The sequence below is a fragment of the Dasypus novemcinctus genome, chromosome 28, assembly GCF_030445035.2.
Source record: "Dasypus novemcinctus isolate mDasNov1 chromosome 28, mDasNov1.1.hap2, whole genome shotgun sequence".
NCBI classification, from domain to species: Eukaryota; Metazoa; Chordata; class Mammalia; order Cingulata; family Dasypodidae; genus Dasypus; species Dasypus novemcinctus.
The window spans coordinates 39,808,732-39,835,358 of NC_080700.1; the positions used below are offsets into that span (position 1 = coordinate 39,808,732).

General features: G+C 36.8%; 1 protein-coding gene across 1 annotated transcript in view; it reads right to left on the minus strand.

Annotated features, from left to right (window-relative positions):
- Nucleotides 1–26,627, minus strand: part of TFB1M (transcription factor B1, mitochondrial) — a 77,303-nt gene that overhangs the window by 20,098 nt on the left and 30,578 nt on the right. Inside the window, exon 5 of the mRNA XM_004452651.4 lies at nt 4,238–4,357. Within this exon, the coding sequence (XP_004452708.1) occupies nt 4,238–4,357 (120 nt within the window). The remainder of the gene's footprint in view (nt 1–4,237; nt 4,358–26,627) is intronic.

Sequence of the window (26,627 nt, forward strand, 5' to 3'; positions counted from 1 at the left end):
AACAAAATATTTGCAAATCGAATCCAACAGCATATAAAGAGACTTACACATCATGAGCAAGTGGGATTTATTTCTGGTATGCAAGGCTGGTTCAACATAAGAAAATCAATCAACGTTAATACACAGTAACAAATTAAAGGAAAAAAAACCCATGATCATCTCAATTGACGCAGAAAAGGCATTTGACAAAATCCAGCATTGTTTTTTGATAAAAATGCTTCAAGAAATAGGAATAAAAGGAAAATTCCTCACTATGATAAAAGGCATACATGAAAAACCCACAGTCAACATCACACTCAATGGGGACAGGCTAGAAGCCTTCCCTTTAGGATCAGGAATAAGACAAGGATGCCCACTGTAACCACTGTTATTCACCATTGTACTAGAAGTTCTTGCTAGGGTAATTAGACAAGAAATAAAAATTAAAGGCATCCAAATAGGAAAAGAGGAAGTAAAACTCTCACTGTTTGTGGATGACATGATCCTGTAATTAGAAAATCCGCAAGTATCTACAACAAAGCTACATGAGTTCAGCAAAGTGGCAGGATACAAGATCAACATGCAAAAATCAGTACTGTTTTTGTACACTAGTACTGACCAAGCTGAGCAGGAAATCAGGGGGAAAATTTCATTTTCAATAGCAAAAAAAGACTCAAATAATATAACCAAAAAAATACAGGACCTATATGCAGGAAACTACAAAACAATGCTAAAAGAAATTTAAAAAGACCTAAACAAATGGAAAGACATTCTATGTTCATGAATTGGAAGAATAAATATTGTGAAGATGTTAATCTTACCCAAACTGATTTACTGATTCAATTCAACGCAATCAAAATTCCAACAGCTTACTTTCCAGAATCAGAAAAAGCAATTACCAAATTCATTTGGAAGGGAAAGTACACCTGAATAGCCAAAAGCATTCTAAAAAAGAAGAGCAACATGGAAGGAATTTCATTGCCTGACCTTGAAACCTATTACAAAGCTACAGTGGTCAAAACATCATGGTACTGGCATAAAGAAAGACACATCGACCAGGGGAATAGAATTGAGAATCCAGAAATAAACCCTCACCTATACAGTCAACTGGTTTTTGACAAACCTACCAAGTCTGTGTTAATGGGACAAAACAGTCTCTTCAATAAATGGTACTGGGACAACTGGATATCTATAACCAAAAGAATGAAAGAGGACTCCTGTCTCACTCCCTGTAAAAGAATCAACTCAAAATGGATCAAAGACCTAAATATGAAAGCCAGGATCATAAAACTACTAGAAGAAACGTAGGGAAACATCTTCAAGACTTTGTAGTAGGTGGTGGTTTCTTGGACTTTATATCCAAAGCACGTGCAACAAAAGAAAAAATAGATAAATGGGACCTCTTCAAAATCCAACATTTTTGCACCACACAGGACTTTGTCAAAAGGGTGAAAAGGCAGCCGACTCAATGGGAAAAATATTTGGAAATCACATATCTGATAAGGGTTTAATATCCAGGATAAAGAGATGTAGCAACTCAACAATAAGACAAACAACCCAATTTTAAAAAAGGACAAAAGATTTGAATAGACATTTGTCCAAAGAAGAAATACAACTGGCAAAAAAACTCATGAAGAAATGCTCAATATAACTAATGATTAGGGAAATGCAAATCAAAACTACAATGAGATATCATCTCACATATATCGGAATGGCCGCTATTAAAAAAGACAGAGAACTTCAAGTGTTTGAGAGGATGCAGAGAGACAGGAATACTTATTCACTGTTGGTGGGAATGCAGAATGGGAGAGCCACTGTGGAGGACTGTTTGGCAGTTCTTCGTAAAGAACTTGAATATAGAGTTGCCAAGTGAACCTGCAATACCACTACTGGGTATATACCCAGAAGAACTGAGAGCAGTCACACAAACAGACATATACACACTGATATCCACAGCGACATTATTCACGATTGCCGAAAGTTAGAAACAACCCAGGTGTCCATCAACAGATGAATGGATAAGCAAATTGTGGTATATACACACGATGCAATATTACGCAGCTGTAAGAAGAAATGAAATGTAAAGCATATGACAACATGGATGATCCTGGAGGACATTATGTTGAGTGAAGCAAGCTAGACACAAAAGGACAAATACTGTATGACTGCATTACTATGAACCAAATATCTTGTGTAACGTACTTTTATGATTCAAAAAAAATTATAGGTATCCAGTACATTTAACTGAGAAATATGTTTTTATTCAACTATGTTTTCTTTTTAGTTTTTAACTGTTTATATTTTCAATTATTAAATGTATACAATAAAAGTTTAAAAAATACTAAAAAAAAAAAAAAAAAAAAAAAAAAGAGAATCAAAGGCATAGTAAGCTATTTTCCAAAAAAATTTTTTTTTGCTGAGTTACCAAGAGCTGGGGGTTGAACACTCAACTACCTGAGCCACATCCACTCCCAATAAATATTTTCTTAAGGCCTTGGCCTCATGTGTATCTTATCCATAACTTAAAGATAAAGTTGATAATAATCTCTAAATACCATCAAACACTCTCAGCTAGGCAACAAAAACTAAGAGTTAGAAACCTCCCACTTAAAATATCCTAACATCTATCCTAAGCACCCGTTGTTAAGATGTAGAGAGCCCAAAGATTCTGGATGATTGTAACTACAAAAGCTTATAAGAAAGTCAAAGTCTTGGTTTCTGGTATAATTCAGTCTTACACCATACAAAATGTAAACTTTTCAAGAAGACAGAAAGCTTCACTGTCTCTTGGTTTTCTTGATTACAACGACCACCATTCCAGGATGGAAAGTCCCTGAAGGCACAAGCATAACCTGTAAGATCTCTTCAGCCACCAAATTATATCTGGATCTAACTGTTCTCAATGTCTTTGAATCTTGAGATGCTGAAGGGAGGTGGTACTGATAGTGTGTTCACTGAGCTTGATTTAGGAAAAGCTGACAATTAAGTGTGTTATGTAAGTAAAGTGGACCAAATCCCTGTCCTCATCTGAAAGCGCAACTATGGCAGATACTATGGCAGAGATAAGCACCAACGTGGCAGCAAAGAACAGGGAGAGGTGTCAGACCATGCCTCAAGATTTCCAAGGAGATCCCACACCTTAGGTCAGTCCCCAGTCTAAATCTATCAACCACTCTGGAGGCTATGAACCATGCCAATTATTTTAACCTCAGTCAGTCAGATTTCTTCTACATCCTTTGTCCTTGACCCCACTGTTCACAGTGATGTTCTCAAGTAAGAGAATGAATTAAAAGTAACTCAAATAGAAATGGGAAAAAATGATGAAAAATCCCTTGAAAAAGAAAAAAAGGAATAAAAATGCAGTGCAAATTTTCTTGCACAGTTTTAATACAAATGTTCCATGCTTTCTACTTTTATTTAGGAAAGTCAAATGATTTAAGAGAATCATGGCAAGACTATTTGAGAGTCCCAGGAACCAAAGGGAAACTTCAATTCCCCACTAGCCTTGAAATCTCTGAAGGCAAAATCCACATATGATTTAGTTCTGTGTCCCCGTCACCTACCCCTCAACATCTAGCACAGGGCTTTGCATGCAGCATGTGCTCAATATACATTGAATGGAGAAATGGATGAGTTCATGCTACATGTTTTTAAGTAACTCATCAAACAATGGTTTTGCTAAAATGGACACCAGCATTTCTTATTTTTAGCACAGAAACTTTGTACTTACTTTACAGTAATTAGCATATAATAGTCAAAGTGCAGTTTAATATCCAACTATTTTTCACAGATGAGTTACCACAAATAACTCTGCCAAAATAGGACTCTCAAATAAAGTAAAACAAATTTCAAGATAAATAATGTTTGATATAACTTTAAAGTCTCTATCAGAAATCACAAAAAAATACTGATTTCTTTTCTCGAGGTTTGGGTGACTGCAAATTCTCTTCCACACTGGGATACTTTTGGGAGGTAAAGGGGATATTAATAATGATAATAATAATTGGAGGACAACATACATAAAGTACTGCATTTGGTCATTGAAGGGGACAAAAATTAGAACAAGAATTAATTATTCATGTTGTCATCCTTACGATTCTTATTTAGGAGAGTAAAGAAGAAATTATGGTACAGCTGTTTATATAAAAATAAAACAGATTAGATCTTTGAGGAAATTTTCGGACTCATCCTCATGGGAGCAATGATTACAATTAAAATCCTAATTCTGTTATATTACAACAAATAAGCAAACACTCACCTCTGGCTTGGGGACAAATGCTCGACCTGGAATTATAAAGCTTGTATGAACTTTGCAGAGGTACTGGGCCATGATGGAAAGCCGACTACGCTGTTTGCTTCCTGTGTTGGCTGTGAGTCTCTACAGAAGAACAAAAAGGAATTTTAGCAAATAATTGGCCCAGCTGGCCACAAGGACTGGAGTAGCCACCATGCCACTATCTAGAAGCACTAGGTAGATTTTTACAGCAAGTTTAAAAGTACAGGGAGTCTTCCACATGTCATATGCCAGCATAGGGGATGTTTCCCTCCAACACACCTGAGAAGTATGAATTACATCATAGATAATCAGACAAACTTCCCTATCACCAACTGTGAGATGTTTTCAAACCTCTGTTACATTTTGTAGTAAAAGGTCTTGCATAAAACAATTACAAAGAAATATTTGATGAATGAAAAAATGAGCAAGCATAATGAACTGAAGATGCTTAAATATTTAATTTTTTCAATTGTCCCAATATATGAACATTTTGATGTTAAGCTTTTTTTGCTTAAATGTAATAAAACAGTGAATATTCAGAACTCTTTTCCTGACAACTAAGTTTTGTAAAAGCCAGACACTTATTCTTTTGATCACCTAAATATTTTTTATTTTAAAATTAGGTATATCCCAATTAATTCATAAATGTAATACAATTTCAATCAACATCTTAGCAGGCAGTCGGTCTTTTCCCTAAGATCTTGAGAGGCTGGTGATAGGTTTTATATGGAAAAGCAAAGGGTCAAGACTAGTCAGGGCACTCCCGAAGAACTCCAGCACAGTGAGGAAACTACCAGATATGAAGATGAAGCCGGGGTGGTACTGCAACAGACACAGTCAGAGCAGCAGAGCAAAGGCCTCAGAAACAGACCCAAGCAGGTGTGGATTTCTGATACATGACATATGTGATGTGGCAGCTTCAAATAGGACAAGGAGGGGGCAGTCAGTAAGTGATACTGGTGTAGTCAAGTATCTACACGGGTCAAATTATACAACAACCAAAAAGAAATTCAAAGTAAATTAAAGATATAAAGATAGAAAGTAAAACTTACAGATTTTTATAAGTAAATATCTATGACCTCCAAGGTAAGGAAGAATTTCTTAGAGAGACAAAAGAACAAGCTATGAAAGAAAAGGCCATTATATCTTGCTCTATTAAAATTTAAAACTTTTGCACAATAAAAATACTTTAAAGATAAGTCATAGACTGAGAGAAGGTATTTGAAACTCATATACCTGAGAAAGGATTACTGTTCAGAATACAGAACAAACTCCTATACATAAATAATCAAAAGATAAATTAACAGAAATCTAAAGCAATTCATAGAAGAGCAAACCAAATGAACTATAACCATAAAATACACTCAAGCAAATTAGAAATTAGGGACATGCAAATGAAATCCACGATGAGGTACAATTTCATACCTACGAAAAGAGTAAAAATTAAAAAAAAAAAGAATCTGACAAAACCTAGCATTGGCAAGATTATGGAACAACAGGAACTTTCCCTCACTGCTAGCGAGAAGGGAGATTGGTACAAGCATTTTGGCAATATAAAGTTGAGCTTGTGTAAACCTTCCTGGCCCTTTAGATTCGCCTTTAGGACATACCCTAGAGAACGTTTTTTACCCTTCACAAGGAGATATGAGAATGCTCACTGCAGCACAATGTGTAGCATCAAAGGAAAAAAAGTAGAAAACAACAGAAATGTCCATTATCAGGTAAATGAGTAAGTAAATTGTGATCATTTTGACAACAGAACACCAAGTAATAGTTCTAATGAATAACAGGGGTTACCAAGAGTGGGTAAGACCCAAAATAGAGTAAAAAATAATGAAGCGGCCAAGAATATGTACAGTTTGATGCCGTTTATATAAAAATTTCAAAAGTTCACCCTTTCTGGTTTTATAGTACTAGTGTAAACTATTCATGGGAATAAATACCAGTTTTAAGATAGGACATACAAGTCATAGGCAGGAAGGAAAGGGGATAGAAGAGGGCGCCAAACATATCTATAATATCCATTTCTTAACAACGATAAGAGAAACTATGACAATATGTTAAGATTAGACAAAACTGAGAGTTGTGTGAGCCAAGTAAACTGACTTCCTAAAATGTATACTGCTTCTCGGTGTTCTCAGAGCCCACCGAAGATCTTAATCTGTTGCCAATGACTCGGGGTCAACACTGCAAACATCAAGGACTACCGGAATTACAGTAGTCATCTGGGGCTAGGTATGTAGGAATTCCTACTGCTAAACTGTCAAAGATATCAATATCTTGCTGAGTTGTGTTTACTGCTGCTGGATTTTCCCTTTCCTGCTCAGGAGTTAGGTGCTGGACTCTAACAGTCCCTTTGGCACTGCTGCTGCTAACCTGCATGAAAAAAACATGTAACCGGCATGAAAAAAACACATCATGTGGCTTGTTAGCACACTACCTTAAGCCAGACTAAAGAGGTCTGTGTGAGATGTTGAGGAAGGCTCCTTGGGGTAAAGTTGTAGATCACGTAGCATCTATTTTGTTCTTAAAAGCCATGCCCCCAACCTCCCTTGTTTGTTTTTAATAAAGTCTTATCTGTATTCAGACAGCTGAAATTATTGGGAAGCTGGGTTCAAGATTAGTGATGAGTTGCTACAGCACAGAAGGCAAAATAAACACTTCCTTACTAAAATGAAAAACTAAGAAATATACTCCCAAGCAAATATCAAAAACATAAAGATACATAACAGAAGTTTAGATTTAAAGAATAACCTTATGAATCCAACCATTAAATGGCCAAAAATGTATCTAGTTCTACATAAAGAAATTTAATTTTACCTCAGCGTAAAATTCAAAAATTCAAAATGCATAGGGAGTCAAGGCTTAAAAGGCAGAGTTACCGTTTGGAATGACGGAAATTTTGGGGGGAAAAATCAAAATGCATTTTGAACTTTTAACATGCAACTGATAAAATTCAAAGCAGTTTGGTTAAACTAAAGTCTAGCAGGAACATAACTACAAAATTAGTAAATAAACCAAAATGAAATCCACATTTTTGAAATTGTATTTATCTTAGACATTGTTCCTCTTGATAGGTATCTGCACCTAACTCATCATTTGAGAGGTGTGTTTTGAAAGAATTTAAAACACCCTTTCAGCCAAACATGTAAGGCATGGAATTGAAGTTTTCTTTGAGCATATGTGTCCAGCACTGTCAGAAATGTGCATCTTGACCCATTAACTTGACCTACCATTGTAACAAACACCCCAGTTGTGGAGGTGAACACATATGAACCATATCTTTCCATTAAAAAGAAAGCAGCATACATACATGTCCTTAATTCATTAAGGAAAATTTAAGGCACAGACCAGACAGCTCTGCAAGAGTAAGATGCATCTCTCACACACACCTGGAGCAGTTACTATCTGTGGCCTGATTTTGATAACTGAAGCTGGACAATTTTAAAGACTCAGAATAAGTTGAATGAAAAATCAAAGAAGAGCTGTGAAACAAAACCAGTAAGCATGAGAGAGAAATCGACCATCACTAAATTCATCAACACATTCAGATGTTTATGCATCAGCAAAAACTTACAAGCCATACTAAGAAACAGGAAGAGACAGCCCAGCCAAAGGAACAAACCCTGACAAGATATCAGCCATCTATATGTGGTCTACAAGGGACTCATCTCAGACATAAGGATACAACCAAGTTGAAAGCAAAAGGTTGGAAAAAGACATTCCATGCAAATAGTAACCAAAAAAGATCTAGAGTAGCAATACTAATATTGGACAAAATATATTTTAAACGCAAAACTGTCATTATTTATTAATAAAATGGGCAATTCACCAAGAAGAATTAGCTCTAATAACAAATATTTATGCACCTAACTTGGGTGCCCCAAGATACATGAGGCATACACTAGCAAAACTGAAGGGAGAAACAGACAGCTCTACAATAGTTAGAGCCTTCAGTATGCCATTGTCAGTACTGGATAGAACATCTGGGCAGAGCATAAAGAAACAAAGAGCTTGAATAATATGATAAATGAACTAGACTTAACAAACATTTACAGAGCGTTGTACCCCCAAACAGCAGGATATACGTTCTTTTCAAGTGCTCATGGACCCTTCTCCAGGATAGACCTATATGTTAGGTCACAAGACAGGTCTCAATTTATTTAAAAAGACTGAAATTATACAAACATTTTCTCTGATCATAACAGAATGAAGCTGGAAATCAATAATGGGCCGAAAAAGGGAAAATTCATAAATATCTGAAGACTAAACAATACTTTCTTAATAATCGGTGGGTCAAAGAAGAATTTGCAAGAGGATTCAGTAAATACCTCAAGATGAATGAAAAGAACACAATGTATCAAAACCTGGACAACAGGTTTTTAATGATTCTACTGATCATTCAAAGATATTTTAATACCAATATTGCTCAAGCTCTTCCAAAAACTTGAACAGGAAGATACACTACAAAACTAATTCTATGAAGGCAACATCACCCTAATGCAAAACCAGATAAAGACAAGAAAAAAAAGAAAATTACAGACCAATTTCTCTAATGAATATAGATGCAAAAATCCTCACCAAATTCTTACAAATAGAATCCAAAAGAAGATTAAAAGAATTATATATCACGACCAAGTGGGTTTTCTCCCAGATATGCAAGGGTGGTTCAACACAAGAAAATCAATTAGTGTAACAAACCACATTAATAAATCGGAGAAAAAAAAAAAAACACACGATATTCTTGAATGATGCAGAAAAGGCATTAGAGAAAATACAGCATCCTTTCCTGATAAAAACACTCCAAAAGACAGGAATAGAAGGAAGCTTTCTCACTAAAGTATATTCCCCCAAATTACCTATCATTTACCAAGAGAAAACAACAACCTTACAGGGTAGTAACCTGACAGTTACCATTTTAACCAAATAGTCACCAATATTAGGACAAATTGACACCAAATTCCTCCTGATATTATTCACTAAGGAAGACTCATCACTCCAGTGAAATTTTTGACAAAAATATATAATCATAATCTAGTACTGGAAATATCAGACAAACTCAATTTGAGGTACATTCTACACAATAGATCGCTGGTATTCTCAAAAATATTAAGATCGATAAGGGCAAACCCTGCAGAACTATCTTGTGTGGAGGACAGTTTAGCAGTAATACAGAACGCTCGAATGGTTCAGCAACCCTGTTACTAAGAATATATCCAGAAGAACTGAAAGCAAGGAGGTGCACAGATGTTCACAGCTGCATTATTCACAATTGCTAAAACATGGAGTCAGCTCAAGTGTCCATTAAATGATGAATAAATAAAATGTAGTATATATATATACAACAGAATACTAACAGCTGTAAGAAGAAATGAAATAAGGATGCATATGACATTATGGATGAACCTAGAGGATATTATGTTGAATGAAATAAGGCAGAAACAAAAGGACAAACATTGTATGTCTCACTAATACATCTTCTAAGGGACAACAATGGGAGCATATGCAGGGGGTTGGGGTTTTTCATTTTAGAACCAGGAAAATATTCTAAAATTGACTGAGATGATGACAGCATAAATTTGTGATGAAAATGAGAGCCACTGAGTATAGACTGTGAATGAACTGTAAAAAGCACGGGACTCTATATTACAGGACATCCAGAGGTGGAAGAGGGACTGTGGTTAACAGGACAAAACGTTCTCCCATGAATGATAACAAATATATAATACTAAAATAGGGTATTAATAATTAGGTGGGTTAGAGAGGAAAAATATACCAGATATACCAGATATAAGTTATGGTCTATATTTATCAGTAATATATATTTTTTAAATCAATTTTACCAATACATATTAATAAAGCAAGCAATCCATCCAAAGTGTACATCAATGGTATTTCGTATAATCACATAGTTGTGGATTCATCACTTCAATCATTATCACAGCATTTTCATTATTTCAATAATAATAATAAACAAAAAACAGACAGACAAAAAATTCACCACCTCAGTCTCTGCTTCCTCTACTGTACATGTTGTTATTTCTGGCTATTCTCACAAATTTCTTTTTTAAAAGCAGTTTTATTGAGATATACTCAATACCATAAATCTAGTCAAACTATACAACAATGGCTTTTAGTATAATCACAATGTTGTGCATTCATCACCACAAAGAACTGTGGAACAATTTCATTACTCCAAAAAGGAAAACTCCCACCCTGTAGCAGTCTCCTCTCAATGCTTCTATCCTTCTCCAGCCCTAAATAACCAATAATCTAATTTCATCTTTACAAATTGATTTGTATTTATTTTTATATAAATGTATCATACAATATGTAGGACTTTGTATATGCTGGTTTCTTTCATTTAGCATTATTTTTGTCTGATAGTAACATCTTGTAAAATTAATATGTATTTGTTTACTTTCAAAGAAAAAAGGCTTATATATGCAGCATTAACAATATTCAAATTTCACGAGGTTTTACTATGCTATATAGTCCCATGTTAAATTTTTTAGCATCCATCCCTTTTATGAATATACATGACCTTAGACTCTCCCTTTCAACAACTGTCATACCCATGTAATAGCACTACTAGTAACAAACATTATGTTGTGCTTTTACCTTTCTTTTCATTTCCAGAGATGAACACACATCCTTTTTATCAATTTTGTACAAGTTAACTGTCAGATTTCCATTCTCTAATCTCATTCTATTTCCTGGTGACCCATATTCAAGTTATTAACTCCATGAGATTACACAATATATTTAGACCATAACCATATTTGTAATCATACCATATTTGTACTTTTGTGTCTAGCTTGTTTCACTCAACATAATGTCCTTCAAGTTCATCCATGTTGTCATATGCTTCACGACTTCATTTCTTCTTACAGCTGCATAATATTCTATCATATGTATAAACCACAGTTTGTTTATCCACTCATTGGATGATGGACACTGGGGTTGTTTCCATCTTCGCAATCGTGAATAATGTTGCTATGAGCATCGACGTGAAGGTGTGTCCATGTCACTGCTCTCGGTTCTTCTGGGTATATATCCAGTAGTGGTATATATACCACATATATATATATATGCAAGGTCATGTGGCAAGTCTACATTCAACTACTTTAAGAACCACCACAGGAAACAGATGTGGCTCAAGCAGTTGGGCTCCCGTTTACCATATACGAGGCCAGGGTTTGATGCCCAAGATCTCCTGGTGAAGGCAAGTTGGCACACACAGAAGTGCCACCCCACGCGGAAGTGCTGCCCTGCACAGCTATGCCTGCCAACGCAGAGAGTTGGTGCAGCAAGATGATGCAACGAGACAGAGAAGACACAATAAGAGACATAGCAGAACAGGGAGTTGAGGTGGCACAAGAGAACGGTCACCTCTCTCCCACTCTGAAAGGTTCCAGGATCGGTTCCTGGAGCTGCATAAGCAGACACAGAACACACAGAAAATGGACAGAGAGAGCAAACAATGGAGGGGAGAGGGGGGTAAATAAAATACATTTTAAAAAAAGAACCACCAATCAGTCCTCCACAGTGGCTATACCATTCTATATTCCTACCAACAGGGAATAAGCATTCCTATCTCTCCACATCCTCTCCAACACTTGTAGTTTTCTGACTTTTTAACAGTGGCTATTCTAATAGGTGTGAAATGATATGTCATTGTAAATTTGATTTGCATTTCCCTAATCGCTAGTGATGTTGAACATTTTTTCATGTGTTTTTTCACCATTTGTATTTCTTCTTGGACTAGTGTCTATTCATGTCTTTTGCCCATTTTTTAGTTGTGCACTTTGTCTTTTTTTTTGTTGAGTTGTAGCAACTCTATATATATGCATATAAAACCCTTATTGGATTTGTGATTTCCAAATATTTTCTCCCATTGAGTTGGCTGCTTTTTCTCCTTTTTCATAAAGTCCGTTGAAATGCAATGGTGTTTAATTTTGAGGAGGTTCCATTTTTCTATTTTTCATTTTGTTGCTCGTGCTCTGGGTGTTAAGTCCAAAAAACCACCACCTACTACAAGGTCTTGAAGATGTTTCACTACATTTTCTTTTACAGTTTTATGGACCTGGCTCTTATATTTAGGTCGCTCATTCATTCTGAGTTAATTCTTGTATAGGGAGTGAGATAGGGGTCCTCTTTCATTCTTTTGGTTAAGGATATCCAGTTCACCAGCACCATTTGTTGAAGAGACTGTTTTGTCCCATTAACACAGACTTGGTAGGTTCGTCAAAAACCAGTTGGCCAGAGCTGAAGGTTTATTTCTGGACTTTTAATTATATTCCACTGATTGATGTGTCTATCTTCATGCAGTCCCATGCTGGTGTTTTTAGTATTTCTAGTATGTTTCAAGGACAGGCAGTGAAATTTCTCCCATGTCACTCTTCATTTTTAGAATGCTTTTGGCTATTCGTGTGTAACTTACCCTTTCAAATAAATTTAATAATTTTCTTTTCTATTTCTGTAAAGTAGGCTGTTGGAATTCTGATTGCATTGAATCGAATCTATAAATCAGTTTGGGTAGGACTGGCATCTTCATATTTCATCTTCCAATTCATGAACACAGAATGTCTTTCCATTTGTTTAGGTCTTCGCTGATTTCTTTTAGCAGTGTTTTGCAAATTTCTGAATAGAGGTTGTATATTCCTTTGGTTACACTGATTCCTAGGTATTTGAGTCTTTTTATTGCTATTTAAATGGATCTTTTTCCCATATTTCCTCCTTAGATTGTTTGATACTAGCATATAGAAACACTGCTGATTTTTGCACATTGATCTTGTATCCTGCCACTCTGCTGAACACGTTTATTAGCTCAAGCAGTTTAGTCGTAGATGTTTCAGAATGTCCTAAATATAGGATCATGTCATCTGCAAATACTGAGAGTTTTATTTCCTCTCTTCCTATTTGGATGTCTTTTATTCATTTTCTTGTCTAATTGCTCTAGCTAGAACTTACAGCACAATGCTGAGTACCTAGAAGGCATCCTTGTCTTGTTTCTGATCTTAGAAAGCTCTGGACCTTTCCCCATTGAATATGATGTTGGCTATGGATTATTCATATATTCCCTTTACCATATTGGGGAATTTTCCTTCTTTTCCTATCTTTCAATATGTTTTTATCAAGAAAGGATGCTGGATTTTGTCGAATGCCTTTACCACATTGAGATGACCATGTGGTTTTTTCCCTTCAACTTGTTAATGTGGTGTATTATGTTGATTTTCTTATGTTGAACCAGCTCTGCATACCAGGAATAAATCCCACTCAGTTGTGATATGTAAGTTTTTTGATATGTTATTGGATTTGCTTTGCAAGTATTTTGTTGAGAATTTCTGCATTAAAGTTCATTAGAGAGATTGGTCTGTAATTTTCTTTTCTTACAGTATCTTTATCTGGCTTTAGTATTAGGGTGATATTGGCTTCATAAAATGTATGGGATAATTTGCCCTCCTGTTAAAATTTTTTGGGAGAGTTTAATCAGGGTTGGTATTACTTATTCTTGAAATGCTTAGTAGAATTCACCTCTGAAGCCATCTGGTCCTAGACTTTTCTTTGTTGGGACATTTTTGATGACCGATTTAATCTGTTTAAATGTAATTGGTTGGTTAAATTCTTGTATTTCCTATAGCATCAGTGTAGGTCGTTTGCGCATTTTAGGAATTTGTCCATTTCATCTAGGTTGTCCAGTTTGTTGGCATACAGTTTTTCATATCCTCTTATGATCCTGTTTATTTTTGTGGGGTCTGCTGTAACTTTCCATCTTTCATTTCTGATTTTATTTACTTGCATCTTCTCCCCTTTTCTTTAGTTAGTTTTGCTAAGGGTTTGTCAATTTTACTGACCTTCTCAAAGAATCAGATTTTGGTTTTGTTGATTTTCTCTTTTTTGTTGTTGTTGTTCTCAATTTCATTTTCATTCCTTTTGCTTGCTTTGGGAATAGTTTAATGTTCTTTTTCTAGTTTCTCAATTGTTCGGTTAGAACTTTGATTTTAGCTTTCTTTTTCCTTTTTAACATAGGCATTTAGGCCTATAAATTTCCCTCTCAGCACTTCCTTCACTGTACCTTATATGTTTTAATAAGTGGTGTTCTTGTTTTCATTTTCTCAATATATTTACTAATTTCACTTACAGTTTTGTCCTTGATTGTGTAGGAGTGTGTTGGTTACCCTCCATACATTTGTGAATTTCCCCTTCCTGTCTATTATTGATTTTTCATTACACTATGATCTGAGGAGGTGCTTTGTATTATTTCAATCTTTTTATATTTAATGAGACCTGCCTTGTGACCTATCATGTGGTCTATCCTGGAGAAAGATCCATGAGCACTTGAGAAGAATATATAATCTGCTGAATTTGGATGCAAAATTCTGTACATGTCTTGTTAGGTCTAACTTGTTTTACTGTATTGTTCAAGTTCTCTGTGTCCTTGCTGATTTTCTGTCTAGTTTTTTAATTTTTAAAATTTTTTTATCACCCCCTCCCCCACTCTTTCCATTCCCCCCATTGTCTGCTCTCTGTGTCCATTCACCATTCACTGTGTATTCTTTTGTGTCTGCTTGTATTTTCATTAGGCAGATGGGGGAACCGATCCTGGGACTGGTCCTGGGAACTTCCGGAGTGAGAGAGAGGTGATTACTCTCTTGCACCACCTCAGCTCCCGGTTCTGCTATGTCTTCTTATTTTCTCTCCTCTGCATCTCTTGTTGCATCATCTTGCTGTGCTAGCTCTCTGGGTCAGCCGGCATTCCTGCGCAGGGCAGCTTTTCCCATGCAGGGCGGCTCTCCTGCGTGGGCTAGCTCACCATGTGGGCCAGCTTGCCCTCACCAGGAGGCCCTGGGCATTGAACACTGGACCTCCTATATAGTAGACGGGAGCCCAGTTGGTTGAGAAACATCTGTTTCCCGGTCTAGTTGTTTAAATAGATGTGAGTGGTGTACTGAAGGCTCCAATGATTATTGTAAAGACATCTATTTCTCCCTTCAGTTTTGCCAGAATTTATCTCATTTATTTTGAGGCATACTGGTTAGGTGCATTAGGCTATTATATCTTCCTGGTGAATTGTTCCTTTTATTAATATATAATGGCCTTCTGTATCTCTTATAACGTTTTTTGCAATTAAAGTCTGTTTTATCCTACATTAGTAAGCACCCCTGCTCTTTTTCGGTTCCTGCTTGCATGGCGTATCTTTTTCCAACCTTTCACTTTCAGCATATAGATGGTTCATTGTTTGTTTTTCCCCCCATTCTGTCTACCTATAACTTTTGATTGGGGAGTGTAATCCATACACATTCAACGCATTACTTACTTCCACCATTTTATTCTTTGGTTTTCATATGTCATATCTTATTTTCGTCTGTTTACTCCTTTGGTTATCCTTTGTGATATTCTTGTCTTCCACTCTCTTCCAAGCCTTTCTCTCCTTTTTCTTTTGGGCCCCAAGGCTCCCTTTCCTGCAAAGGTGGATTCTTTATTATGAACACACTGAGTTTCTATTCATTTGCAAATATTTTAAACTCACCTTCATATCTGAAGGACAATCTTCCCAGATAAAGAATTCTTGGCTGGCAGTTTTTCTCTTTCAGTATCCTAATTGTATACTATTGTCTTCTCACCTCCATGGTTTCTGATGAGATAGCTGCACTAAGTCTTACTGGGTGTCCCATGTATGTGATGGTTTGCTTCCACGCTGCTGCTCACTTTGACATCTGACATTCTGACTAGTATATGTCTTGGAGTAGGTTATTTGGATTTTATTCTGATTGGAGTAAGCTGTGATTCTTGGTCATGCAAGTCCACTTCTTTCATGAGAGTTTGGAAACTTTCAGCCATTATTTTCTCAAATACTTTTTCTGCCCGCTTTCCTTTCTCTTCCCCTTCTGGAATTCCCATGAACATATGTTGTTGTGTTTCATGTTATCACTCAAATCCTAAGCCCCTGTTTAATTTTTTCCTTTCTTTTCATTCTCTGTTCCTTCTTCCATTTCAGCTGTTCCATATTCTGCATCACTTATTCTTTCTTCTATCATTTTGAGTCTTTTGTTGTATGTTTCTAAGGTTCTTTTTTCTTTCTTTCAGGAGTGGCAGGAATTGAACACAGTACCTCACACATGGGAAGCAGGCACTCAAACACTGAACTACACCTGCTCCCCAATTAGAGCTGTTTTTTCATTTGTTTTTAGGATGTATCAGGGATTGAACCTGGGACTTTGTACATGGGAAGCAGATGCTCAACCACTTGAGCTACATATGCTCCCGCAAATGTGCTTTTAATCTCACTTACTGTGTCTTTCATTCCCATAAGCTGTTTCTTTTCTATTCAGGTTTTCAAATTTTTCTTTGTGCTTGCTCAGTATCTTCTTGATGTCCTTTATCCCTTTATCCATTGTCTTTCTTTTTTTGGGGGGGGGGAAATAAATATTTTCTTGTTTATTCTGCTTGTCTCCACCCATTGATATATCACATTATGACAAGATGATTCCATAGATGCCTGCCCCAGGTGTGCCCTTTCCTGTATGTCCTACCACATCCAACACTCTACACCGTAACCCTCCTCTGCCATATTTGCCAAAAACATTCCCAACATTGTAGTTTTAACCACAGACCTGTAAATCTCCAGAGTTCATCTGCTCCTTCCCGACACTCCCCCTAGTTACATAAATAGTGCAACCAAAAACCTTCACCCTACCCTGATCACAGACAAGTACTGTCAATCCTATTAGCATCTCTGCACCACTCTCATGCCAATCCACTGTACAACTACACCCACTCACTTTATCATAGATTTTGCTCATATGGGCATTGGCTCAAAACCTTCTATACCCTTTCTGTTTTCTGTAATTCTATCTTCCAGACTCTAACTCTGTGTATCCATTGTCTTTCAACTCATTAATCTGATTTTGGAAATTTGTATGAATTTCATTAATTATCTGTCTCAAATCCTATGTCTCATCTGGGGCTTTGATATATTCTTTTGCTCAGTCCATTTCTTCCATTTTCTTAGAATGGCTTGTAATTTTTTGCTGATGCCTAGGCATCTGATTATGATGGTGTATTTACTTAGACACTCAATTTCTCCCTCTTTCTTAGGGATGTGGTGGCAGGAGTTTATGTGTTACTGCTGTTATTTGATTCTTGGTTCAACCTGTTCTGGGTCTTTAGGATTGTCTCTATTAGGTGCTCAAATCTGGGCCCTGGACCTAATTATGGGTTGCAGACCCACTTCCAAGGGCCTTGGGAAGCTGTAAAGATTGGAAAAAGCCTCTCTCACTTATTTACTTTTAATTTCATCACATGCACTTCCTTGTTTGGCCAGCAGATGGCACTCTTCAACAGGGCTCTCAGTTCAATGCCTGGTCAGGGTGTGTTCAGTGTAACACAGGCTGGATCAGTGTGATATAGGATCCTGCCTAGATGCTAAGAACCTTGTAATTCAAACTTTCTCAGAGGTTGTTTTCCAGCATTTGCTGGCAACCTCAGCCTTCTTTTCCGAGGTAGGAAATAATTCCCTTCCCTCTGCGTCTTCAACAACCAGTTCTGGTCAGTAGACAGGGTGATTGAGAGGGTTGGACCACTTTAGCCCCGTGTTGACTTCCAAGACAAACAATGGTACAGTCCCATCCAACCTAGAACGGCTTGTGGGACATAGCAGACCAGTTAAAAGCTGAGTTAGCCTTAGGCTGGGTCCTTCTCTCTCGTTTCTTGGAGAGGTGATCACTGTGGGGTCCCTTTGTCTGCAGCAGTCAGACCCAAGGCCTGAGAATTCAAAATTGTCTATAGGGTTGGGGGGAGTGCCAGCACCTCCAGATGCAGCTTTAACTCACTTTGTGTTGCAATTCTTTTCCTTTGCCCCTCTCTCTTCCAAGTGGTGTCCAGCCTTCCCTTGGTGTCCTAAACCCTAGAAGATTTTTTCCAGGTCATTTCTGCCCATCCTCTAGCTATTTTTTTCTGGGAGAAGAGACAGTCCTGTGTCTTTCTAGTCAACCATCTTCCTGAAAGTTCAGTAGTAATATTTTAACAACATTCTTTCACAGTTTGTTACAAATGTTTTACAATACAGGTGTTGATGGTGGGGAGATAAACGGGAGTTTTATATGATGATATGCTTGTTTTGTAAATTTACAATGTTAACTATATAGTTATTGTTTATGTATGTTTATGTATGAATGATATACTTCAATAAAACTTTATTTTAAAAAACTGGTTTAAGAATTAAATGGGCTATCAACCATTTGAACATGTATTGCTATTTCTGTGATAGGCATATGCAAAGCTGTGAAAAGTCAAAATGCATCAGAAGACTGATGATTTAAACAGCAAAAGGTCAGGAAAACAAACCAGTTAATTTTTTAGTAAAAGGGAACCTCTGTCCCTTGAGCTTTTTACATGTATCTGACAGAATGAGAAAAATAAGGGGGCAAAGAATTCACAAGGCCAGCATTATTTTGCTTTTTATTTATCTAAAATAAATTCAAATGCATCTAGAAACATTACTGAGAAGCTACACAGCCAAGCATAGGGGAGAATGAGAACCACAGAGCTAATGGCTGCGAGGGCATGACCCATAAACAGCCAGGGTCCCCTGGAGAGGGGAGGCAATAAAGGGGCAGATGTCAAACCCGGAAGGGAAAGACCATAGGTCAAACAATGTCAAGAACTTGAATACCACAACTTCAGCAAAAAACACGACCTATGTTCAAGTTCAGCTTTCTCTGTAACTAGCTATATGACCTCATGGGTGGCATTAAACCACTTTGAGCCTCAGTCTCATCATCTATAAAAGAGGTTAGATGAGATGATTTGTTAAGGTCCCCCTTTCGCTACACAGTCTGATTCTATTTTATGAGCTGTAACTATATTGCCTGTGTGTCCCTTAATGTGTTTGAGCTGAATTCTTACATTTAATGCCTGTACTCCTAGAGAGAGAATTGAGAGAACTACGCTCATTTATTTTACTCTGTTTTTTAACTCACAAAGTCAATCAAAGTAGAAGTAATAAAATGCTTTCTGGTGCCAAAATACATAATGAAAAAAGTGACCTTGTCAAGAGCCAACAGGGGGTATAGAAAATGGTACATTATACCTTCTATTCTAACTTATACTTGCATAATGTGAAAATCAGCCCCAAGATAGATGTAACCCTTATTTCTAACCTAGTCTATAAGTTATAGACTCTGTAATATAAATTCTTCCAACAGATACATCATAGTAAAATTTACCTAAAATCAATTTATTGTTTTGTTAAAGAAAAATGATTGCAAAATGGTGAAGTTTACTCAACATTATTATTAATAACCACAGTTGACATTCTGAGTCACTGAAAATATTATTCCACCTCTTAAGGCCTCTGTTCCTTTGATCTTTACTCAAAAAGAATAAGAGTACATAGTGTTTTACATCTCTTCTGAGTTATGCAAGAACAGAAATACCATAATAATCATGTCAACTAAGAAAAACCCACTGACAAATTCAACAAAGAAAACTAAAGCAAAGGACTGATTCAAACCAATGGAAGAGAATTAACAGATTCTTGAGCAGGAAATTACAAGGACTGTGCAGAAGAACATGGTGATGTCATCTTGAATTCCTAATTAAAAAAAAAGGGCCCTGCGTTTTCATGAAGGAAAGTTCCAAGACTATGGAGCAAAAGAAGCCTTTATGATCAAACAGTCTAAAGAACAGTTTCTCAAGTGTGACATTCTGGGCTAGGTAATTCTTTATTGGGGGGGTATGGAGGTGGTGGTGGGGGGTTACCCTGTGCATTGTAGAATGTTTAGCAGCATCCCCAACCTCTACCCCCTAGATGCCAGTAGCAACTCCCTAGTGTGACAATCAAAACTATCTCCAGCTATTGCCAAATATTCCATGGAGGAGGGGGTGGAGAGAGGAGGCTGGGAGGGGTGGATCACCTGGTTCAGAGCTAGTGCTCGGAAGGGGAATGTGGCTAAAAAGAGAGGGATAGATCTAAAAATCTGAAATTCTTAAATTATCTGAAAGGAAGGCATTCAAAGAATCAAATTAATATAGTTATATAATCTACTCTCAAACGAATTCTGATAATGGGAAATTTTGCACAGAAACAACTATAAAACTGAGAAAAGTATATGAACAATGGTTCTCATAAACTGGACAGCAGGTAGTTCAGGAATGTGATCCCTGAGAGAGGAAAAGGGGGTGAGCCTCTGGCTGCCCAGCCTTCAGGCTGGAGTGAGTGCCCAGGCTGGAGCACAGGAGCGGTGCAGAGCACAGAGGTGGCCAGTGGTGGGAGCGGGGAGGAAGAGCAGAGGGAGCACATGAGGTTCTGAGATGTGAGGGGTTCCTCTCGAGTCTTCAGCTGAGTACTACTCTGTGCATGCATGGGGTGAAAACTCCCTGAGGTGTGGGAGGCCAGACAAAGAACCACTAGAAAGTAGGGGGAGGAACTGGAGCCTCACACAGGGCTGTGGATAGTCTATGTTCCCACCAGCCAAAGCCAGCCACCAGCTTGGAAATATACAGGGATTGGCTGGATTCCTCAGAAAGAGCAAATCTTAGTAGTAAGCTCAATTAGCCCAGGTTTAACCATTGTTCAAGCCCCATAATAAGAGAGCTCAAAAGCAAACCTCACGTTGACTCGCAAGTAACTTCTCTATATACCAGAATAAAGCCTTCCATCCAATACAAGAAAATACAGCACTCAAAAACATAAAAATGCTCACAGTATCAAAATGTGACCCATAATAATAAGAAAAAGAAAGGAATCAGTAGAAGCAGTATAGAAATGGCAGAGGTGATGGAATTAGTAGGTAAAGTTCTTAGAACAGCAATTACAAATATGCATAAAGATATAAAGGGAAATAGGAACATAAGATAGAAATGGAAAAGTATAAAAAGATTCAAATGGAACTGTCTAGAAACAGTATCTGAAATGAAAGATATTGAGTGGAATACACAGAAGTTTAGATACTGCAGAAGGATTTGTGAATGTGAAAATACAGTAATTGGAATTAATTTTTATGCATGGTAAATCCAGTACTTAAAATTTTTTCTCATTATACTTAAATATACATGAAGTTACTGAATAATTATTTTTCTCTACTGATTTATGATCTGATCATTATCATACACTAAAGTATCTGATTTTGGGCCTTTTAATCTAGCCACTGATTTGTCTTGCAATGTCCTACTGCTTCAATTATTAAAGCTTTATAATACATCTTACTTTTTAAAAATTTATTTTATTAAAGCAATTTTCCCTCTTATTAACAATTTGAATTAATGTGGTAACTTTGTTAAAATCCATGAAACAATATTATAATTATGCTATTAACATTAGCACATCGTTTACAATAGGTTGTACAGTTCTATGGGTTTGTGTGTGGTAACTTATAAACAACCTAAAATTTACCATTTTTCCCATTTTTGAAGTTAATTGCATAAGCAAAGTTGTATCCCTACCCTCATCATTCATTCCCAAAACTTTTCCATCACTTCAAATAGACTCTTCATAGCAATTAAACATTAACTCCCCCTTTCTCTCCCTGAATTGGCTCCTCGTATTCTAGTTAGTGACTTCATGAGTATGCTTAATAGACTACATAGTATTTTTCCATTTGGGTTGACTTATTTCATTCAAAATGATGTCTTCAAGGTTTACCCACGTTGTAAGAAGACTATGTTTATATTTTTGGCCATATGTGTATCTTCTTCGGAGAAATGTCTATTTAAGTCTTCTGCCCATTTTTAAATTGGGTCATGTGCCTTTTGTTGTAGATCTGCAGAAGTTCTTTATTAAGTCTGCATATTAAATCCTTATCAGATATATAGTTACCAAATATTAAATATTTTCCTCCATTTTATTATCTTTTACTTTATTGCTAAAGTCCTCTGATGCACAAGAGGTTTTAATTTTAATATATTTCCATTATTTTTTTCTTTTGTTACTCATATGCTTGATGCTATGTCCACAAAACCATCAGCTAACACAAGGTACTGCAAATTTCCCTATATTTTCTTCTAGAAGTTTTATAGTTTTGATTCTTATATTGAGGTCTTTGAACTGTTGTAAGTTAATTTTTGCATTGGTGTAAACATAGGGGTTATGGTACTTTGAGATTTTTGTGGACCCCAGAAAATTAAATTCTTTTTAAAAAAATTACTTTTATTGATACATATTAATAAAGCATAAATCCATCCAAAATGTGCAATCAATGGTATTTGGTATGATTGCATAGTTATGCACTCATTGCTTCAATCATAATGAAAATTATTTTCTTAAATTGGTCCACTCCTATGGGAATGGACCTATTGTCAACTTCTGATTAAACTTGGTTAAGGATCATTTGATTAGGTTACTTCAAATCCTCATACTGGAGTCCTTTATGAACAGGATGGATATACAGGGAGAAAAAAGGTTGCAGACATAGAGAGAAAAGACCCAGGAGCTCAGAGAAAAACTCCTAGAAGATGAGAAAGGAAGCCCCAGAAGCCAGAAGCTGTAATCAACAGAACCTGGTAGAGAGAAAGCCACAGGAGTAAAGAGAAAGCCAGAGGCAGCCAAAAGCTGAAAGCAACAGAGCCTGGAGAAGGCAGGGGCCTGCAGACACTGCAATTGTGCCCTGCCATGTGCCTGATCGCTCACAGCTGCAGCCTGGAGAGAAAGCATCTCTTGATGGAGTCTTGGATATTTTTCTCAGCCTTGAAACTGTAAGCTTTTAAACTAATAACCCCCCTCACTGTAAAAGTAAATATCTGGTATACTGCCTTGGCAGCTTTGTGCAAACTAAAACAGGGGGTTCACCTTCAAAATTCTGCATCTGGCTAACCAGTTCTCCCAGTTATCAACTATCCTTTCCCCCAGTGAGCGGATAGGGCACCCTGGTCAAATACTAGAGGCCAAAAGTGTGAGGGCCATTTATGAAATCTCAATTTCATCAGTCTGTATACTTGATGATGACATGCTGTTTTAATTGCTATAGCTTTGTAATAAGTTTCAAAATCCTCCCACTTCGTTCTTCTTTGTCAAGATTCTTTTGGAATCTGGGGTTGCTTACCAATTTCCACATGGACATAATGATTGTTTTTTTTCATTTCTGCAAAACAGGCTATTGGAATTTTGATTGGGACTCTTGAATTTGTGTAACATTTTGAGAAGTATCATCATCTTAACAATATTTATTCTTTCAATCTATAAAAAGGAAATGTCCCATTTATTTAGCTCTTCTTTAACTTCTTTCAGCAGTGTTTTGTAGTTTTCCATGTACAAGTCCTTTACATCCTTGAATAAATTTATTCATACATAAAAGATTCTTTTATTTGCTACAGTAAATGGAATTTTTAAAAATTTCCTCAGACTGTCCATATCTAGTGTACAGAAACACCACAGGATTTCTGTGTGTTGATCTTGTTCCCTACCACTGGCTGGATTTGTTTATAATTTCTAGTAGTTTTGTTGTAGATTTTTCAGGACTCTCTGTGATCATGCCATCTGCAAACACGGAGGGTTTTACATCTTCCTTCCAATGTGAATGCCTTTCTTTTTCGTGCCTAATTGCTGTGGATAGGACCTCTGGTATGATATACGGCAGTGGTGACACTAAGCATCCTTTTCTTGTTACTGATGTTAGAGGGAAAGCGTTCAGCCTTTTATCATCAAATATGATATTACCTGTGGGTTTTTCACATATAGCCTTTATCGTATATACTTTTTAAAGCATTTTTATCAATAAGAGGTGCTAGATTTATCAATTGAGATGGATGATCCTGTTTGGCTGGTTTGCTTGTTTCCCTTTCACTCTGTTAATTTGGTGGTTTTTAATTTTTCTTTGAATGTTTTGTAAAATTAACCAGCAAAGTCATCTGGGCCTGAGTTTTTCTTATTTGGGGGAATTCTGATCACTGAATTGTGGAGGATTTAGTATCTTTTATTTCTTCTACTATCAGTGTAGGCTGTATTCTAGGAATGTGTCCATTTCATCTTGGTTGTCTAATTTGTTGGTAGACAGTTGTTCAAAAGTGTCCTCTTATGATCCTTTTTATTTCTGTGGGATCAGAGTAATCTTTGTTTTAGTTTACTATACTGCTCAAAGCAAATAACCATACAATGTGTCAGGTTAAACAATGGGACTTTTAGCTCACTGTTTTGAGGCCAGGAAAATGACCAAATCAAGACATCATCACAGCAATGTTTTCTTCCTGGATGCTGGCAATGCTTGGCTCCTGTCACATGGTAAGGCACATGGCACCATCTGTCAGTCTCTCCCTTCTCTCTTGGTTTCCTTGATTTCAGCTTCTTTTTTCTGTGGCTTTCTCTGTGTGTCTGAATTTCATTTTCTTATAAAGGACTCCAATAAAAGGATTAAGACTCATCTTAGTTGAGGTGGGCCACAAAATAACTGATGTATCATCATCAAAAGGTCCTACTTACAATGGGTTTATACCAACAGGAATTGTTTCACTTTAAGAACATGTTCTTCAGAGGTATATATAGCTTCAAACCACTACAGTCTCCTCTTTCACTTCTGATTTTAATTATTTGCATTCTCTCTCTTTTTTCACCAGTCTAGCTAAGGTTTACTGATTTTATTGATATTTTCAAAGAATGAAATTTTGGTTTTATTAATTCTCTCTTTTAAAAATTGTTTCATTTATTTCTGGCCAAATCTTTATTATTTCCTTCTTCTGCCTCCTTTGGGTATAATTTGCTGTTCTTTATTTTGATTAATATGTGTCTTAGAGTAGATCTACTAGGGTTTACCCTTTCTGGAGTATACCTCACTCCTTGGACATGTATATTTACATCTTTTGTAGGAGGTGGGAAATTTTTGGCCACTATTTCCTCAAATACTCTTTCTGTCCTGTCGGGAAGAGGAGGTAGGGAGGGGGAGAGAGTGAGAGAGAGAGAGAGAGAGAGAGGGAGGGAGGGAGGGAAGGAGGGAGAGAAACTGAAGACCTAGTAGCTCAGGAGGGAATCTGGGAAAGAGGAAACCAGAAGCTGAAACAATGAGACCTGGAAGGGAAGTAGATGGCTCCATGTTCCCTGACTTAGACATTTTCACAGCCTCAGAGTTGTAAGCTTTTAATCTAATAAATTCCCATCATAAAAGCCAACCCATTTCTGATATATTGCTTTCCAACAGCTTTTAGCAAATTAAAACAGGTCTCTCTTCCTTCTCTTCTCCTTGTGGGACTCCCCTAGTGTGTACAATGGTGTAGTTTATGTCATCCTGGAGGTCCCTTAGGCTCTGCTCACTGTTTGTCCCCTGGATCAACACTATTTTAAGTTTATTGAAGGTATTTTTTTTTCTCACAAAGCTTTATATTTAAACTTTAAACCCTCACAATATAAACGTAAGTCAAAATTATGTAATCCCTTCCCTAAATCTGAATCACTAGAACTCCAGCAGTTCAGGAAAATAATAAGTAACAAGTTGAACACATTCAATTTAAGGAAAAATGAAATGAGGGTTGAGGGATAGGGTAATGGTTTGGAGGGCGGCAGCTTGTCCTTTTTATTACGTACACTACTGCATTAATATTTTATAACAAGTATGACTCGGGAAACGGACTTTGGCCCAGTGGTTAGGGCGTCCGTCTACCATATGGGAGGTCCGCGGTTCAAACCCCGGGCCTCCTTGACCCGTGTGGAGCTGGCCATGCGCAGTGCTGATGCGCGCAAGGAGTGCCGTGCCACGCAAGGGTGTCCCCCGCGTGGGGGAGCCCCCACGCGCAAGGAGTGCGCCCGTGAGGAAAGCCGCCCAGCGTGAAAAAGAAAGTGCAGCCTGCCCAGGAATGGCGCCGCCCACACTTCCCGTGCCGCTGACGACAACAGAAGCGGACAAAGAAACAAAAGCAGACAAAGAAACAAGATGCAACAAATAGACACCAAGAACAGACAACCAGGGGAGGGGGGGAAATTAAATAAATAAATAAATCTTTAAAAAAAAAAAAAAAGTATGACTTTATTTCTTAAAACTGTTGTCTAAAGTATAACAGTATAATACAGAAAACACTATGGAATGAAGCATAAATCTGCTTGATGATAAAGGAAGAAAATCAGAATGCTTATGACTACATCAAATTCTGGCATGCACCAAAATTAACCTGCCAACTATGTACACTTCCAGTAATTTTTCCAACTTCCAGGAGAAAGGTATCAGAAAACTAATCATAGCTAGCACCCTTTACTTAGTCTTTGAAATTTCTTTTCTTTGTTTCTTCAACTATATGTTTAACTGTCCTGTCTTCTAGTTCACTGATTCTTTCACCTGTTCAAATCTGAATAACTTATTTTTAAACTCCATTATTGTGCTTTTCATCCCTATAACTTCTTTTCCTTTTTACTTTCTAATTTGTTCTATATCCATATTTAGTTTATTTCTAT